The following is a 19,660-nucleotide window of genomic DNA, read 5'->3' as shown; positions in this document are numbered from 1 at the left end:
ACCAAAGGCTGGGTGGCCTACACCACAGAAATTTATTTCCTCACAATTCTGGAGGCCGGAAGTTCAAGACCAAGGTGCCAACAGGGTTGGTTTCTTCTGAGGCCTCTCTCTTTGGCTTGCAGATGGCCGCCTTTTCTCTGTGCTCTTCCCTCTGTGCCTAATCTCTTCTTCTAAGGACTGCAGTCATATGGGATTATGGGCCACCCTAACGGCCCCATTCCAACTATCTCCAAATGCAGTCACAGTCTGAAGTACGGGGCTTAGGACTTCAACACGGGAATATTTCAAGTCACCATTCAGTCCATAACACTGGCTGAAGGAGGTGGCCCTCAAACAAGACCTGGGAGAAGACAGGACTGGCCTTGTGGAGACGGAGAGGAGCGCATTGAAGGAAGAGGGGACATCCGTTGGCAAAGGCACAGGGTGTGTCAGGCTGGAGGCAGGAGGGACAAGCGGGCAAGGCGAGGCGCAAGGGCTGTGGGGCTGCAGGTGCTGATGGGGCAGGGAGGGGATCGAGGCTGGCAGAGGTGGCCGCCCACCCCACGGAGCTACGTGCCCCAAGCCAGCTCCTAAGTAAATGGCTGTGTAGGTGCATGAATGATGTGTGGTGGCAGACAGGTTGGAACTGCTAGTCCTGGGAGAGGAAAACAGCCCTGAGCACTGGCAGGTGCGAGCCGCAGCCCCTCCACGGCTGGGGGAGCAAACTGGAGTGAAGAGTCGGGTAGAGATGCTAGGAGACTCAGGGCCGTTGTGCCCAGGACGTGGCAGGGGCAACGGCAGCAGCCCGTGGTCTCTGTCAGGAGTGGGGATTTGGGGAGCCACCATGGCAGAGGGAGGGCTGTGGGCAGAGAGAGCCACAGGAGCTGAGGGGACTTCAGGGCCAGGCGCACCGTCGCCAGTCCACGCGTGTCTGGGAGATTCGGTGGCCGCCTGAGAGCATCCTCTTCCCTGTGGCACTGAAGCGTCTCACCGGGGTCTCCGTGTGGTCCTCCTAGACCCGCTCCGCAACCTGGAGGAGGGGGGCTGCTCTGCACCCACACCCAGGAGAGGGCAGTCACCCTGGGCCCTCTCGGACGTGGCCCTGCCGTGGGCCCGAGGGGTCAGAAGCAGAGTCAGCGGGTGGGGGACGAACAGAGCAGGCCCGCGGTGGGGCTGGGGAGGACACCGCAGGTGCCGCTGGCTGCCCCAGTGACAGGAGGCTCTGGCCTCAGACGTCCAGCCAGCAAGGCCGGCGCTCCTGATGGGTGTCGGTGGAGGAGGCCCAGGGCAGAGGCCTGCGGGGCAGCGGGGAGAGAGCAGGCCCCGCACCAGGCCCACGGCAGCCGGCAGCCAGGGCAGAGGCTGGGGCGCCGGCGGCCTGAGGCCTGGGAGAGAGGACCATGTGGCAGCAGGGCCCGCCAGCACGCCAGGTCCATGGGGACAGAGAGCAGAGGCCGTGCTGAGCCATCTCTCGGTATCCAGGGACCAAGATATGAGGACGGCGTGTGTGGTGAGTGGGTGAGAGCCGCGTGTCGGCCAGGCTGTCTGAGCACCAGGTGCCACTTCCCCACTTCCCGTGACCTCAGCTTCGGTTTCCGTCCGTGACCTGGGATCCGGTGACCCCTCAGGACTCACTGTGAGAAAGCCATACCTGCTTGTCTCATAATAAAGTGATAGAGGGTGAGCAAACGGCAGACTGCCGCCCCAACACGATGCAACGTGGCGCGAGCTTTCCATTTACCAGTAATTCATTCACTCGCCAGTGTTTGTGCAGGGCCAGTCCCTGTGCCAGGGCCCTGGGGACGGAGGAGGGCCCTGCCTGAACTGGCGAGGGGCACAGAGGAAGCGGACGGCAGGCGTGAGACAGCACGCAGACCCGGCGCCCGGGGTGTGCCAGGCTGGGACGCACGCGCCACCCCTGCTGCCGCAGAAACGCCCTGGAATGGGCTCCGCCTCCCGGCCTCCCAGCCCCCAGACTCTGTCCCCCAGAGGGAAGCAGAAGCCACTGGCTAGGCGTGTCACCGTCTCCCGGGCAGCACAGGCCCCAGAGCCCCTCTCTGGGGGCCCCAGGATGGACAGCCGCAGGCTGGCGAGGACGAGGCGCCCACCCTCTGGCGCCCGCCCGCCCTGCGCTCTCGCACCGGCGGGCGGGGAGGGCTTCCCCAGCTCTAGGGCCGCGCTCCACTCTCCCCAGACGGCCGCCATGCCCGGCTCACCCGCAGAGCTCCTCCCTGTGTCGCCTTCCGGACACGGGGAGACCACCCCACCCTGCGCCCACCCCGTCCCGTGGGGACAAAGCCCCCACGCCACGCCACCAGCAATGCCACAGCCTCAGCCCTGGGCGTCTCCGCTCTGCTCGCCTTCCAAGCAAAATGCCACTTTCCCGCCCACTCCTCCCGGAACGCCCACCCGGCCTCTCGGGTCCTCCCCGTCCTCTGAGAGGCCAGGCGAGGGGCCCCAGGCCAGCGGACTGCACCCTCACTGCAGGCACCAGGAGAGCAGGGCCTCCGGGCGACAGCTTCACCATGAGGGCCCGTGCGCTCAGCCGCGCCCACCTGCGCGTCTGGACAGGTCTGGCTGTGCTGGACACACTTACGCCGGCAAAGTATTTGTTGTTCGTCGGAAATCCAAATCCACCAGGGCGTCTCGTGTTTGTATTTGTAAGTCTGCTTGTCCCGCTGCCTGAACGGTGTAGAGGTGGGGAAGGACGGTGCCTTGCCCAGGCCTGGCAGACCCCATCGTGCTCAGTGAATCTTTGCACTGCACTGTGTAGAGGTGGGGAAGGACGGTGCCTTGCCCAGGCCTGGCAGACCCCATCGTGCTCAGTGAATCTTTGCACTGCACTGTGTAGAGGTGGGGAAGGACGGTGCCTTGCCCAGGCCTGGCAGACCCCATCGTGCTCAGTGAATCTTTGCACTGCACTGTGTAGAGGTGGGGAAGGACGGTGCCTTGCCCAGGCCTGGCAGACCCCATCGTGCTCAGTGAATCCTTGCACTGCACTGTGTAGAGGTGGGGAAGGACGGTGCCTTGCCCAGGCCTGGCAGACCCCATCGTGCTCAGTGAATGTTTGCACTGCACTGTGTAGAGGTGGGGAAGGACGGTGCCTTGCCCACGCCTGGCAGACCCCCATCGTGCTCAGTGAATCCCTTGCACTGAACGGACTGAAATCCAACAGCAGAAGCTTGTGTAGAGACCACAGGAGCTCTCTGTGCCACTGACCACGTTTCCTGGGCCTTCTGGGCCCTCTGTCCCTCCTCCTGGGGCCATAGCCCCCTGCACCCACGGCCCTCCTCTTCCACTCCTTCTTGCCCAGGCTCCAGCAAGGGAAGCTGAGTCCCCTGGAAGCCACCTGTGATAGAACTGCCTCCCCAACTCAGCCAGCAGCCAGGAGTCCTGGGAGTTCAGTCCTGGGGCCAGAAGAGAACTCAGAGATTGGATTTGACCACATTAAAATGCAGTCAAGCAGGGCACATTTGGGGAGGAATATACTCTTCATATGAAAATCTTGATGAAATTTGTTTAGCATAAAATCAAATCTCTCTAAGCCAAATCAGTTTTGCTTTAGTAAGTTCTTGGGTACACATCCCATGCCCAGATCAGGATGCATGTGTGTGCGTGTGTGCGCGTGTGCAGGCTCACAAGTGAATGTGTTGTTTTCAGTTTTTCTCCTAGGGGATGCTGCCTGAGACCTTCTTAGTGAACAGGAGGGCTTTCCAAATTATCTCCTTCCCCGGAGTCTCTGAAGGCTCAAGGGACTCTATGGGACCCTGAGCAGAGATCTCTGCCCCTGAACTAGTTAATACAGAGGCATCCTTTACTAAGACCCTTTACCGCCATTTGCCAGAAACGGGTCACAGTAAATAAACAACTCTGCAATGGCCCAGGAGTAGAAAGTGCCACCAACATCGTGCAATGCACACTTTGCAGCCTCAAAGTGTTCGCCCAGGCATTAGGCACTGATGAATTCTCACTGCCATCAGCGTGATGACCTTACCTTAACTACCTGTCCACATACTTGTTCATTTGTTCATTCGCTCACTCATTCCCAGGCATTGCACGAGGACCCTGGTGCCTGTTCCCTGACAGGCTGGGAGCCCAGCGGGGAGGCTGAGTCTGGACACGGATGCCTGACATGTAACCCCTGACAGCCCATGTCCATCAGGGGCCACACAGACCCTCGACTCCACCACTTTATGCCTAGAAGCTGGGTCTGGAGGACAGAAAGGACTTGTCTAAGGCCATGTAGCAGGTCAGTGGCACAACGTGAAGGCCCCAGCCAGAGCCCTGCCTCTGCAGTTCCACGTGGCCTTGCGGCCCTCAGCATGGGCCATGGCAGAGGGGAGTCCAAACACTGCGACTCCTAACTTCACCGGGAAACAGGGAAGAAAATGGGCTCAGATGCTTTTGAAGAATAGAAAAAATGCCCCAGAATCTTTGTGTCAGAGAATCCAGCTCGAATCCCTCTACAACGAGGAGCTCACTGCTTCAGGAAGCAGCGCCGTGACTCGAGGCTTATCCTTGCTGAGGGCACAGGCCACACAGAGGCCCCTCCAGTCCCGCTCCTCCTCCTCCTCCCCTCTTCCTCCTCCTCCTCCTCCCCTCCTCCTCCTCCTCCTCCTCTCTCTCCTCAGGAGGGCACCGGGAGGTGAGGGTGCACTCAATCCCACTGCTGCACCCCAAGCTCTCTCGGGTACTGGTGGGTGTGCCGTGGGGCTCAAGACCATAGCAGGGCCACATACTGGCCGTTTAGGAGACCAGGTAGAGCCTGCAGGTGTCTTCTGTCTGGGCTGCACAGTGGGTTTGCGTGTCTTGAAAAAGGCTTGGACAGCCTTTCCAGTAAGCAGCGGAGCCTGTCATTTCGATTGCCTGGTTTGTGCAGGCTGCTTCAGGTGTTCACATTATTAGACTAGCCCCAGAGTCCGTCTTGATTCATTAATACAACTACTGGCCAACACCCTGGGGAGACTTGGGGCTTGGGGACTGGGCGAAGCCCTCATCCGGTGGCATGCAGGGGCAGCAGAGGGCTCCCACGGCAGCTCCCCGAGCCCAGGCTCCTTAGAATCGTGAGTGATTTACAGAAATTTCTAAACAAGTTGCTGGAGCGACTCCCTCTGCCAGGCACCTACCTGGTGCATTCCGCATGCATTCATAATTATTCACTGGCACCTGCTCTGTCTGCAGGACATAAGGCTGACAGAGATGAAGAAGGCCGCTGCTCTCAGGCGGTTACAGTCTAGTCATGGAGGCAAGCCAGGAAAAGACAAGAGGATGATGGCAGGTGAGGAGCACGGGGCAGGAGCTGCTGTCCTGTGGGACGGGATGTCTGGGGACACTGAGGGAGTGGTGAGCTGCCCCCTGGGAGCTGAAGCGCAGAAGAGTCTGGTTGAATGTTATCTCATTTAATCCTCACGCCTTGCAGTTAGGGAAACTGGGGCTCAGGGCAAGTGGGGTGCTGAGTGCGAGCTGGAAGGGCCTGGATCAGCAAGCCCATCTCCCCGCCGTCTGGAAGCCTTCTGGACGGGCACACTCAGCACCAGAGCCCTTTCCTTGGCCTGAGACGTGGTCCTCCCTGTTTCTCCCCTGCCCTCTTTCACCTGCCCCCCCCCACGGGCCACCTGGACAGCGTGTGGCACAGGCTGGGGGAGGGGGATCGATTGCCGCCTGCCTCTGTGTGGTGCGCCGGCAGCACAGGCCCCACTGCCTCCTCCTGCAAGCCAGTGCGAGCCCAAGCTGCTGCTGGGGGCAGAGGGCGCTGATCCGCCGCCATGAACGGACCCAAGTTGGAGACCTGGCTGGGGCCCCTCAGGAGGGACGGGGTCTGTGTGAGGCCGCATCCTCTCAGCAGGGCAGGGGACCTACGAATCGGCCTCTCCTCTTCCCATGAGGAGCCCGAGGAAGGCTCTACCCCACCTGGGGTGCAGGGAGGAGGACTCCGAGAGCAGAAGGCCGCGCCAAACACCAGTCCCCACAGCTGGACTCCTCCGGCTCCCCAACGCCCCACGTCGCCCCGTCCCGCCCCGCCCTCTGGATGGAAACACCCACTTCCCCGACAGCCCGGAGCCGCTCCAGGCCTGTGTGTGCCATGGCCCTGCCTAGCGGGGTGGAGCTGCACGCCGGCCAGTTGAGTGAATGACTGAATGAACGAATGAGCACATGACAGGCTGAAAGGAGGCCTCGAGCATGCCGCAGCAGCTTGCCAGGGCGTGGCGCGCGGTCAGGGCGGAAAGCCTGCTGGGGCTGGCTGAGCTCGGCAGGTGTGCCGCCCGCTGGGCAGCAGGCTCGTGGCCTGGGCCTGAGCCCGAGGGAGCGGGGATGGAAACGCAAACAGGAGCGAATGGAACGGGAAGGAGAGACACCAGAGATGGAGTGGGCACAGGCTGGGGGCTCTTGGGACAGGTTCTGGGCAGGGCACCTGGCACGCTGGACCTTCCCAAGGTGGGTGGCCTCACCACAGCAGGAGCACCAAGCCGAGCTAACCCTCGGCCTTGGAGCAGGACAGATGGCAGCTCACGCCCCAGCTACGCCCATCACTAGCTGAGGAGCTCGAGGAACCCTGAGGAACCCCTCTGAGCCTCAGTTTCCAGCTCTGCAAAGTGTCGACGACACACCCGACCCTGCAGGAGGATGAAGCTGCAGCGTGCAGTGCACACGCATCCGAGCCGGGTGCCTGGCCCAGCAGGAATGGTGGGGCTGGACTCACAGAGGCTGGCCACCAGCGTGACTGTCCGCACTCACGCTGCCCACCCCGCCTTAGACAGTCCAGCCCGGAACTGCACCTGTCCTCCCTGCACTCCACCCGCGCGCTCACCCGTCACACACTCGGCGCCTTCAACACATAGCATCAAGCAGTGCCGTGTGGGCACTGGGGATGCAGCGGGGGACGCTGAGCCCGGCACGCAGCGAGCTCGCAGTCTACGTTGGGACACAAAGAATAAGCACCCAGCGTCCCGCCTGGTCTGTGCACTACCACTCTAAGGAGGGACAGCAAAACAATACCCAAGCAGAGGAGGGGCTAGAGGGGATTGGGGAGGAGAAATGTGGCTCAGGTGGCCGGGACAGCCTCCCCAAGAGGCAGCGTTTGAGGGCTGGAGGGAAGGAGGCACGTGGGCGCCACAGGGAAGGGGGGGCGGGGCGGGCGATGCCGGTTGGTGCTGCTGCTCTGAGCGTGAGCAGGGAGGCAGCCGTGGCTCCAGGCAGAGTGACGGCGTAGCAGGGCCAGGGGCAGAGAGGAAATGGGGCCGTAGGGAGCCCATCCCCGGTGGCCCTTGGGCTGCAGACACAGGGAAGGGACGGCAGCCTCTGGAAAGCAGGAACACTGGTGGCCACGCCAGGTGGTGGTGGCCTCACTCCACCCAACCTCCTGAGCAGGCGACTCTTGGCTTTGCCCAGCAAGGCAGAGTGTTCCCCTGCCCCACCCTGGGGGCCCTTGCACCCCACACAGGGGCACACTGTCCCCGAGTCAGGGCACAGTGCTGAGACACGGATCAAACCGGGAGGCCCATGCCCAGCCTCCTCTCCCCGTGCCACCGCAGGGCACTGCCGTGGCGAGGTCACGGCCCTGGCGAGGTCCACTCGTGCCTCTTCCCAGAACGGCAGCGCCTCCCGGAGGGTCCCAGCGGGCAGGCTGCAGACAGAGCCGCGGCCGCGCGTGGGCTCGCCGTGAAAGATCACACAGACCGCGAGCTGCCATTTCCTGTACAACACGTAATTAGGTTAGATAAGAAACTAGCTGTGTCTAAGTGCTATAAATGTCTATATTAAGCTATTTTGAAAGCGCCAAGCACTTTGACATTTGAGAGTTCAGAGTAATTGAGGTATTGAAATAAAATTGCTTCTGTTATTTAAAAGGTCATTATCATCTTCAGCTAGATATATGAGGACTATTTTCCACTCTAGTGAGCCGTTCTCTCGGGCACAATTAGCATCGCTTGAGCAGAGGCTTGCTGGGGAGACTCCCACCCCTCGGCCCCCACCTGCAGCCCGAGGTAGCCACTGAGACACACGGAGCCCGCGGAACCCGGGGCAGCCCGCGGCACTGGAGCTGCGCCCACCCCGGGACGGCGTCTCCGCTGATCCAGCACCTGCCCTGGACTGGGCCCTGCCTGTGCAGGTGTTTCTGCAACTTGGTCTCATCCTCACAGAAGCCTTCACGGAAGCCATCACCGCCAGAACGTTGCAGATGAGGAAACTGAGGCCCAAGGTTGCCATCCACAGTGAGGCTGCAGGGGTGCGGCTGGCAGGCCCGAGAAGGGAGAGTATGCACTGGCCACCACGTGCTGAGCACAGAGCAGCCTGAGAAGGCTGTTGGCCCTTTGTGGTCCTCGCTCCTTTAGACCTCGTCGCCAGCCCAGAGGAAACCCCTGCATTTCATAAGTGAGAAACCTGAGACGCAGAGAGCTTAAGAAGAAACAGTGAGAACGTAGGTGGAAAATTCTGGAAGACTCGGGATGTTTTAAGAACATCGCCCAGTGTCTACCCTGCAAGGCCCTCAAAGCTCAGACAGCCCTGGCCTCCTTCTGCCACATCCTGAGCCTGTCCTGAGCAGCCTGGCCGCTCCTCGTGTGTTTAGGGTTCCCCTCAAAGAGCAGGAACAAGAGCGGCCTCAGCGGGGCTGATCGGGACAGACGGATCTGGACCCATGGCCCCAGGATGGGGCTCAGGCAGTGGGAGGGCTGAGCGCCAGCTCGCAGGATGGCTAGACGCAGCAGGTCACTGTCACGGGGCCCTGGCTCCTCTATGCTCATACAGCACACGACATTCCTGCAAGAATCCAACTAAGGCATAGATCTCAAATAATTACTAGAATGTTCCATTATAAAACCCAGACATTGCAGCTTTCCTCCAATTCTCATTCAGCCACCTCAACATTCCCCCATTATTGAGTTAAATAAATATAATGTTCTTAATTACAAATTAGATACCTAATTTCATATCTAATTTAGTACTAAATGTTATCCTTGGTTGTGGTTAATTTAATATATCACAATTTCTAAAGGTCCCTTCAAGAGAGCCTTGACTTCCAAAGACATCTTCATGGCAGCAGCTTGGGACCCGCTGGACCCGCTGCTCTCGGGAAGGGATGAACTGTGACGACAGTCTGCCCGGGCATATTTATCGGGCACTCGCTCTGGCAGAGCCCTGGGCTGGGTGATGGCAAGAGGCCTCTTAGGAAACATGTGTCCTTTGAAAGCAGAGACTGGAACAGATCCTTGCACACCACGCTCACAGCCACACTCTTCCAGACAGCCAGAAGGTGGAAACAGCCCAGGTATCCACCAACAAACGCGGGAACACACGAAATGTGGTTCATACATCCAGTAGCATTGCCGTAAGGAGGAAGGCAATCCTGACACATGGACAAGCTGGATGGGCCTCAAGGACATTATTCCAAGTGAAATAATAGGCTAGGGACAAAAAGACAAATCCTGAGTGATTCCACTGACATGAGGTATCTAGAGCAGTCAATTCACAGGGACAGAAAGTGGGACGGTGCTGCAGGGGCTGAGAATGGGGCGCTAGTATTCAATGGGACGGTGTTTCGGGTTTGAAAGATGACGGGATGCTGGGATGGAGGTGGTGAGGCCACCCAGCAATGTGAGCGCACCTAACACCACAGAGCTGCACGCTTACAAATAATTAAAAGGGTAAGTTTTATATTGCATATATTTTACCTCAATAAAACACATTTTCAAAAAGTAAAAAATAAGGAAACATGCATCCCAGTGAGGACAGTCCTGCAGGTGCCACACGGCGGCCTGTCGTAATGCTGAAACGGCGGGACGCAAGGCAGCCTGTTCTACGTCTGCCTGACTCTGCCCGCCCGTGGTTAAGGCTCCACTGCCCGTCTGGAGACGCCAGCACTGAGCCTGGCTGGGCGAGGCCCCTGCAGTGAGATGGGAGGCTGAAAGGCGACTTAAGAACACGAGGGGTGGCCGGCCGGGGGTGGCGAGGCGGCAATGGGAGATGCCCCTGCTTTGGGCGCACATCTAGGAGGGACTCGAGTGGGCTGGAATGCGAAGAACTCCGGGGCTTTCTCCGAGAGAGTGCTTACAGACGTGTGCTGGATCCGGGGCAGACACGGGACGCCAGGAGGACCCTCTGCAACCTTGCAAACATAAGCCGCCCTCACAGCCTTGTTCCAGAGCCAGGATTACAGCCGGGGCAATACAATATTGTCTTAAAAAAGAAAAAAACCTGGTGTGAGCCAGGCACAGGCATTATTTGTAACCAACATGGTTGTACCCCCATAATATTCTGAAGTTAAAAAAAACTGGCTCCAGCCTGTACACATTAACCTGAGATTATCTGCATCCGAAGGCCAGGTATCTTCTTAGGATGTTGAGGACATCCTCCCCCGCCCCCAGACCTCCACTGGGTCTTCCCAGCTCTGCGGGCTGAGTCTGAGTGGCGGCCCGGGGCCGGCCCTGGGCCATAGCGGTCCAGCGCTTCTCTGGGAAAATGCACCAGTCCCTTCTTGTCCTGCAGAGGAGGGGCCTCTGCCGGCCCGTGAGGTGTGGACGCCAGGGTCCCATCCAGGCTGTCCGGCCTGACCACAGCAGAGGGCACCGCCAGCCACCTCAGCCGCGTCACCACCCCAGACGGCATGTTTATTTCAGGCTGGCCTTTGATGGAAACTGGCAGAGGCGTTGCCAATAGGATGAATATAGCAGTTTCTTTGTGCTGAGTTGTGGAAGCTCTGGACAATGTGGTTTGGGGCGGAGGGTTTGGATGCCTTTAGGGAGAAACAAAATCTACAGGAAAAAAAGAAAATCCTTTCCACTTGGGTTGTGTGGTTTTAGTTTTCAAAGCACCTTCACAGCCCTTCTCCATGGCGTGCTGCATTCCCAAGTGTGAGAAGCAACAGGATGGTCGCTCCGTGCCTGGCAGCAGGGAGACTGCGGGGACCCAGCAGACAGGGCTGCCCCAGTGGGGCTTGCTGTCCCCAGGAGAGGGGAAAGCCACCATTTAATTACTTTGTTCCCCGAGGAAGAGCAGTCTGATGGAGAAAAACCTGGCAGGGAAGCAAATGTCAGGAGCTGGGGACCGACTGTCAGGGGTCAGGGAAGGTCCTGGGCAAAGACAGCTGCCCCTTGTGGCCTCTGCACGGGGCATGGTGCTGCTTGTATTCACACGGCCAGATACTGTCAGCAGAGTGTCATCCCCAGGCCACGCTGAGAACAAGCTAATGAGCATGACCACACCTGGGCCAGGGCCTTTGGGCGGCTTGCTGGGGTGCAGCCCTCACAAGCCTATCCCTGCCTGCAGCACCCTCACCCACCTCTGCCATCTTCTGGGGCCCATGGCCAGGGCTTGGGACCAGGAGCTCAACCCTGCCCTCCCCCGAAGGCAGACTTCTTCTGCACAGGAAGGTGACTCTTTAAATCCTGTTGGCCAGGCCACTTTTCAAAGGAGGAAACTGCAGATCAGAGAGCTCAAAGGGCTTCTCGAAGACACAAAGCAATAAAAAAGCAGAGCCATGTTTTGGGTCAGATCTTCAGACTCTAAAGACAATGCTTGTGCTACTGAGTGAGAAAAGCCATGACTGCAGCAGAAGAAATCAAACCGCACCCTAGCAGACGAAGCTCCAGACTCTGAGCCCTTCCTGGGAATCTCATCCTGGGAATCTCTGGCGCCCACGCTAGTGAGAACGGCTGGAAACGCCCGGTTAGTTCACAGCCCGTCTATGGCAGAGGACATACATCATTTACTTGCAAATGGAACAGAGGGACTGGGAGAGAGGGAAAGGGAGAGCATAGAATGAGAAGAGAGAGATCGGGACCGAGGCTGCACCAGGAAGAGAATGTGTGGGACACAGAGGAGAGGCAGAGGTAGCTGACCTGTGAAGGAGGGGGACGAGAGGTCCCTGCGAGGAAGGACCAGTGGAAGCCAGGAAGGTCTGCAAGTTCTCAGCGATGGCCACCAGATGGCGCCATCGAACACGAGCAGTGCAGTTGCAGCCACAGTGGGACCAGGAAGACGGTGCAAGAAGCCTCCAGGGCTGGGGGTCGGGGAGGGCAAGGAAACAGTGTGCCACTGCACACCCAGATCTGTTAACGGAGGAAATCCCAAACCCTAGATGAATGACCTCACCAACATCTCTTCCAGCCAGTCATGTGCTGTCAGTGGTCAGGCTGGCACGGACAGGAGTGTGCCTGTTAGCAAAGGGCCCCATCACCACTCGAATGTCTGGCATAAACCACCTGGACGGTAATTTGCATGAATCCCAACCTGTCTCTGACCTCTCTCCCGAGCCAGGGGACCTGGAAAGACACCAGCTCCACGCGGAAGCCCAAGCACCGGAGCCGACACAGAACAGCTCCCTCCGACTAGACTTGGCATGGCTCGCAGCTCACCTGTGCCCTTCCCCTGCTGCTGCCAGCGTCAGAGCGGAGGGAGGGGCCGCTCAGGCAGCAGGGCACAGAGCACAGCAGGAGCCCAGGGTCGCAAGTATAGCCGCTGGGTGTGTCCCGGGGGCTCCCTGGGTGATGACATCCAGAGTAAGTTTTTTTCTCCTGTGCTGGGAAACAACTTTGATGCATGCTGTATTCTAATTCTTCCCGTTGTAACCCAGCTTGAGCAAAACCAGGATTTAAATAGTAGGATAATGAGGTCATTTATGGGATTAAAAGAAGATCTGAAGGGAAGAGAAGAGCCTGGGGGATTTTAGGGGCGTGGGATCCTGTGATTCTAGAATATTCTCCTCCCTGCCTCTCACTCTGTGTCTCTGTTGTTTCCCAAGGCTTCTCCGCTCAGCGGGAGACCTCGTGTAGGCAGATCTAACTTGTGCGTCCCAGCTTCACCACCCAAGGGAAAGACAGTCTCTCCCAGGGACTGTGCTTAGCCCAGAAGGCCACGTACAGGCTTCGAGCCATGTGTGTGGCTTGGGGTGTAGCCCCATTCTCCACCCACCCCGGTTACAGTCATGCATGTCAGAGGTCGAGTGACGCACAAGGGCCTGAGTCTTTGGGCTGTGGATTGCGAGCCGACCCACATACTCGCGTGTTCACATGCATTCAGGAGTACGCGGTGCCGGTCGCTTTCTCTCCTGTGAGGAGCGGGCGGTGAAGGTCCGGCTTTTTCTTGTGTTCCCTGTGAGCTAACGGTCACCATGCTATAGCGAAGAGGGACCCTGGAGGCACCCAGCCACCTCCTCTTCCCTCTGCTGCCCCAGTCCAGGCTTGGGGCTCTGCCGGGGCCAGGCAGTTCCACCCAGGCGGACGCCCGCTACCGCTTCTTGCTTCCCGAGATGACTCCGTGCCAGCCACAGCCAGGGCCAAAATTCACCACCCGATCTGCCGGCACCGCTCTCTGCCTCTAGGGAGCCCCGCATTTTGTGCAATGGGTTGGCATTTGTTTTAACTTCATTTAAACATAAAGGCAAGTGTCCATTTTGGAAACTACTCATATATTGATAGCTGCTCCCATGGACGCCTTATAGTAAAACCAAATTGAAGGAATTTTCCTAGTTTCCATTTCAGGGATATGTTTTTCCTTGCTCAACTTTAGAAACGCCAGTGGGTGGCTAGTGGTCTCTTCGACAGAGAAGGGATGAGCAGGCACACTTCTCAAGCTTCCTGTGGCGGCGGTGTTAGGGTTTATCTCCTTCGACAAGCACCAGGTACAGGCCATGCGCTGCTTCCCGTCTGGAGCAGTGCTTGGAGGGTTTGCTCCGGAGCTCACAGTGGGACAAGCCCTGCATGGATGCTGTCCACGGCTCCCATGATTCCCTTGGGTGGCATTTTCAGGATGGGGGTGGCCAGCAGGTCCCTATGGCACAACTTAGTGTGGATCCATGCAGCTGTGACCAGAGTTTGGGAGAAAGGTGAAATGAATCTACAACCATGATGGGTTAAACTCCTCAAAGTATGTATTTTCTTAGTGGAATGTGTTCATTTCATACATGATGGCCCTAAGCTCTCCATGGATTCAAGGAGGGTGGGTTGAGGGTGTCCTAATTTAATTTCCATTCTGCAGAGGCTCATAGGCCTTGGAAGGTACTGCCTCTTGCCCTGTTGCCCTCTCCCCACCATCTCACCTTTGTGTACCCCACTCTCCCTCCCTCTTGGCACCCCCAGGCCCCATTAACCCATATGGCTCTTTGTGCAAATTAGGAAATCGCCCTCTGCCCTCAAAACACTGCACGACCATCAGCGGCACATTGCCATGGCAGAGCAGAAACATCCCTGGGATCATCATGTTATGAACTGTGCACTAAACCTACATCCTCCCCTCCCAGAGAAATGCTCAGGGAAGTTCTGGAGAGTTTTCCAAATGCTTCCTCAAAAGCCATGTGGTTTATTCACACCTTTGAGATCTAGCGGAGGGGGGGTGAGAGGCGGGTGTCGTCCGGGACGGACCTCCACTCTGTGCAGGCGGGCCGCATCTGCCTCTAGGAAATCAATATCTGCTTCCAATTTGGAACCTTTCCAGTAAAAACGGAGAGGCCTCATAAGCTGTGCTGAGTCTTTGGGAGCACTGCTTCAGGGCTGAGTTTGTGGACAAACGCTTGGCTTTTTAAGCCGATTGCAATGAGAGCCTTAAACAGCAAAGAAATGTCCATTTTGGTAGTGCAGACTGGCGTTAGCATGATGTCAACACAGAGCATTTGTGGGGCAGTCTATAGTTTCTAAAACCTGGCAATATTCCTCATCCCATTTTACCCTCAATAATTCTATGAGCAGTTAGGTCACCTTCACACACACGGAGCCTGAGGCCATCAGGGGATACGAAAGCAGACCAAGGTAACGTGGCTGTACACAAGGTTCCGACTCACACCCAAGCTGGGTTTAAAACAGTTCATTTGTTGCATATACATGGTCCAATACATAGCCAAACGGTTTCTATAGGGTGCAGTGAACAGCCACCCAGAACACACTCACATGTCAAGGAATGTCCTTATCAACACGGGGGACAGGATGACGCTTCCAGAATGGATCCAGCCCCAGTGAGTGCGATTCATGGGTGTCATACAGGTCCACAGAGCTCTTTCCACACGTGTCCCGGCCCCACCCAAACCCACCAGGACCCACGTCCAAGGCTGTGAAGGGCAAGGCACTGGGCAAGAGCAGAGTCTCCAGAAGACATGTCCCCACCTCGGCTCGCACTTCCCGCTCCCCTGCCCCGAGGGGGCCTGGCAGCAGCCTTGGTTCTCAGAGAGCGGGCATTCGGCTAGCGCTACCTGAGCTCGCACACCGTGAGGGACCCACCTGCTCCAGGTGCCAATGGCTGACCAAGGCCTCTGCTCCTCTAGAAAAGAGTAAGAACTCTTGAAGAATGTGTCTACATCAGTATGGGGCCACACTGCCGAAAGGATGCAGCCCTCTAGAAGGGTGTTCTGCTTGTCCTGAGGCCTCAGGACATCACGGTGGGCAGCCACACACGTGGCATTCGGAGACAGACCTCGGGCTTCCCCACAATCTGGCCTCTGTCCTTACATCTCCAGGGTCAGTGCACCTATTTAAAACAAGAGATGCCACCCACCCTGAGCGGCTGTGTGCGGCCGGCAGTCTGCTGCGGTCCGGGCCCTAGCAATGTTAGCTGGTGCTTGGGAAACCAGCCGCCACGTGTCTGCCCCTCACACTGGGCCTGCAGCGACGCTTGCTCTAGCTGTACACTTCGAGCTTCTACCACAGATGCAGGAAGGGCAGAAGAGTACAATTATGATTTAGAGAAGATATTTAAAAGGTAAAACCCACAGAAAGAAGAAGAAAAGGTGAAGGGATTTGGCTCAGCAGAAAATCTCCTTGGGCGCCCTCAGAATCAGAGTCCTGGTGCCGCAGGGCTCGGGCCCAGAAACACTTCGCCCGGGGACATTTGTGCAAGGGCTGTGGCCCCCGCTCCTTTGTGGGGAACAGCCTCGTACCTCTTGGTGAAGGCACCCGGGATGCCCCTGGAAAGGGGCACCCCACCACTCAAAAGGCACAAGTGAAAACACAAAAATAAGGCCCTTGTCTCCAAAGTTCCATAAATCCTGGGTGGCTAGTGTTCAACAGAACCACAGAGGAGGAGGTGAGGTTACAGCTTGTGCTCCTCGAAGAGGATCTGGGCATACACCGTGCTGGTGGGGAGGCCTTTGGCCACCTGGTGGGGTTTGATCAGCTCCAACTCAGCGTAGGTCAAGTTTTCCTCGGCTATCTTTGGCTGTAAAAGAAAAAAACACAACACAATTCTAGCTGACCACAGAGAGTTCTACATCACACACTTATTTGTCAAGCATGTCATTTCACAGCATTTTAGGGATTCAAAGGGAACAAGTGGACAAAAATTTAAAAAGACATATAAAACCCAATAACATAGTTAATAAGGTGGGTCCCGTTGTCTTATATAGAACACTATGCCCTGCAAAGAGACACTACGATTTATTTTCAAGTTGACATGGAACACCCACCAAAAAAATGATTAAACGCCAGGCCACATAGAAAATTTTAATGCTGAAAAGTAAAACTAATGTAACTAACAGTCTCTGATCAAAAGGGAAATACAAAGATGGAGATAGAAACAAAAAAATCCTAGAAATTAATAAGAAAGCTAGAATGCTACCACCTAGAAATTTTTGTAAATGACTTAACCTGTATAAAACTAAACTTTCAGAGTATCTTTGAAACAAGGCTAAGAAGATATGCCTTTCCAGAGCCTAAAGAATATGGTCAAAGTGCTCAGAGAAAAAAAAACAACAGCCTTAAATACCTATGACACATGAATTACACGGATCAAGCCTCCAACTCAGAAAGTTGGAAAAAGAAGAAAAAAATAAATGAAAGAAAAGCAGAAGGAAGAGCCCAGTAAAAATAAAACCAGGCTGCATGAGTCAGAAAACAGAAAAACAGCAGAGTATCTAAAAGCCGGTGCTTGGAAAACACCAACCAGATAAATAAATTGAAAAATAAATTAATCAAGAGAAAAAGGGAAAAGGCATAAGTGAATAAAATGGAAAATGAAGAAAGGGATATAATGTAAATGAATAATTTTTTTTTTAATTTTAAGAAGAATAACATTCTCAAATTATTGAAAACATTTTGAAATATAAGATAAATTGGGTAATGTTCTAGAAAATATAAATTATAAACAATATCTCCAGGAAATTTGAATGTACTAATTGCCATCATAAAAAACAGAAATAGAGAGAGAGAAGGAGAGGAAAGAAGGAAGGGAAGGAGGAAGGAGGGAGGGAGGGAAGGGAAGGAAGGTTAAAAAGTTCTCTCTCGAACGCATCAGGCCAGCAGTTTCATAGGAAAATTTCTAAAAGCAATTCCTTAAGGAAGAGATAATCTTAATGCAATTGAGCTGGTTCAGAGCATGAAAAAGGAAGAAAGACCTCACATATTTCAAATAACATCATTTATTTATGTAAATGTCAAGTCAAATTTATTCAGAGAATGAAGAAGTACATTAAAAGATTGATAATCATATTCAAGTTGATTTTATTCCAAGAATGCAAAGATGGCTCAATATTAAGAACAAAATTATAATAGTAATAGATCAAAAGAGAAAAACCACATAATTATCCTTATAGATTCTGGGAAGGCATTTAATAAAATTAAAAACACATTTTTTGAATAGTCACAGATATATATTTTCTTAATGTGATTAAGGAACTATTAAAATAAAGAATAACTGGTGATCCAACTCTAGTGATAGTAAACACATAAAGCTGAAATAATGTAAATCCTGTGGTACTGACAGATGAATAGATACGTATACCAGTGGGACGGGAGAGAAAGTCCAGAAATTAACAATTAATCTAACTATAATTTTTCAATAAATGCTATTTGGATACTTGGACAGCCATTTGAGAAAAAAATTAAATCACATCCTTATATCATTTATTACACTCAGGAAAATGCCACATGAATTAAAAATTTTAATGTGGAAAATAAACCCATGAAAGTACTAGAAAAACGTGTGGGGCATTTTTAAAATAATCTCAGATTTTTAAATAAATATTTATGTAATACTATAGTTTTAAAGTATAACACAAAATCCAGAAGCAATAGAAAAATGATGTGGACATTTTTATGCTACATATGGCAAAATATTCTCTAAATATAGTATTTTAACCAGAAGACAATTGAAAAAAATAGGGAAAATTTTTGCAGCTCATAGTAAAGAGCTTTACAATCTAACAAGATAATGACCAACAATCCATTAGAAAATTAAGCAAAGGACAACAGACAGGACCGGCTAGTTCACAGGAAGGAAACGCAAGTGGCTCTGCCACAGATGAAATGAGACTCAATCTCTCAGGATCAGAGAACTGTGACTTAAAACCACACATAAACATCAATTTTTGTCTTTCAAGTTGCCAAACATTAAAAAAAAAAAAAAGGTTGACAAAAACCCAGGTCCCCTCATGTGCTGGTGGTAGGAGTGTTTCTTGGTACAAGCAAAAAACTGGAAGCACTGGAACAGACATCGGGAGGAGACTAGGGCATTCGCTCAATGGAATACATGGTACAGTCTTTAAGAAGGATGACAGAGCTGTATGTGTACTGTATGTTTCACTATCATTTGTGCAAATATTTGTACATGTGAGTATGTGAGTAAATGTATGTATGCTATTTCACATACTTAGAAAACTCTGGGAACCTCTGGAATCCATTTAGAAAATGGAGACTCCATTAACCATGGCCCCTCCAGGGAAATGACCTGGCTGGCTGGAGGGAGACCTGCCCTCTACTGTGTACATGTGCTCATATCTTGAATTTTGTAGTAGGCACGTGTACCTAAACAATACATTAATTAATTTTAATTTATAATTAGAAAAACAAAAGTTGGTCATTAATCTACAGGCAGTTTCGTTTAAGCAGTCCTGCTGTCTATGATCTGGGGTGTTAGACTTAGGGTTTTTTCTTTGTTGCTTTGGTTTTTTGTTGTTTTAATTTTTGCTTTTTTTAAAAAAAAAAATTGTGCCTACATCTTGGTTATCTTGTGGAAATTCAGAACAAATAAACTGTTTACATTCAGTTTAAGTTAGAATGCCAAAAGTAAAATGCCTCTTTTCTTTTGAAATAAAGCACCGGAAAAGGGACAGGAAGCAAGAGACAGAGTGTATAAAGAACTCCTTGAAGCCAGCACCTCTGGGCCGGGTGACTGCCACCTGATCTGCACAAACCATCTAGTGTTTTTCAATTTCAAAGTTCAGGACATTTGTAGGAATCAGAATCTTCTGCTTGTCTTTTGACACCAAAAGTGTTTACATTGCTCCTTAGTCATCTATATCTTACCAGGCAATAAAAACTCTGTTTACATCCTTGCCTTTTGGTTTAATCACATTTCCTGTTATAATGATTCCATTTAGAAATGCCATGTGTCCTCAAATAAGCACGCAAAACCCAACTCGTGTAAATTTTAGAACCAAGATTTATGAAATCATATTGTCCAGGTGTTTTATTACATTACTTTGAAATTGCATTGTTTTCTAGTGTAGATTATCTGTTTATTCTTAAGTTATTCCATTACGTTTGGATATGAAAAATAACACTAGCTTTCTCAATACAGGTCACCAGGCTGGCTTGGCTGATGTGTTGTTTTCATACATTTTTATGATGTTCCTATAGTAAACATAATTTAATAAAGCCAAAGCACACTAAATAAATAATTGCATCTAGAAAAGCAATAAAAACAAATAAAATTAGTACTTTCATAAGTGGAAAAGGTACTTCAATTACTGCTACAAGCAACA

The 19,660-nt window shown here is 53.4% G+C and overlaps 1 protein-coding gene across 1 annotated transcript in view; it reads right to left on the bottom strand.

The window, feature by feature from the left end:
* Nucleotides 1–14,760: 14,760 nt before the first annotated feature.
* Nucleotides 14,761–19,660, bottom strand: part of LOC105860100 (V-set and transmembrane domain-containing protein 4) — a 99,063-nt gene continuing 94,163 nt past the window's right edge. The window contains exon 8 of the mRNA XM_020280476.2: nucleotides 14,761–16,119. Coding sequence (XP_020136065.2) covers nucleotides 15,994–16,119 — 126 coding nt within the window. The 3' untranslated portion in view covers nucleotides 14,761–15,993. The remainder of the gene's footprint in view (nucleotides 16,120–19,660) is intronic.

The sequence above is a fragment of the Microcebus murinus genome, chromosome 14 (genome assembly GCF_040939455.1).
Source record: "Microcebus murinus isolate Inina chromosome 14, M.murinus_Inina_mat1.0, whole genome shotgun sequence".
NCBI lineage: Eukaryota > Metazoa > Chordata > Mammalia > Primates > Cheirogaleidae > Microcebus > Microcebus murinus.
The sequence above is the reverse complement of the archived record's forward strand: the minus strand, read 5'-3'. Positions and strand labels throughout refer to the sequence as shown.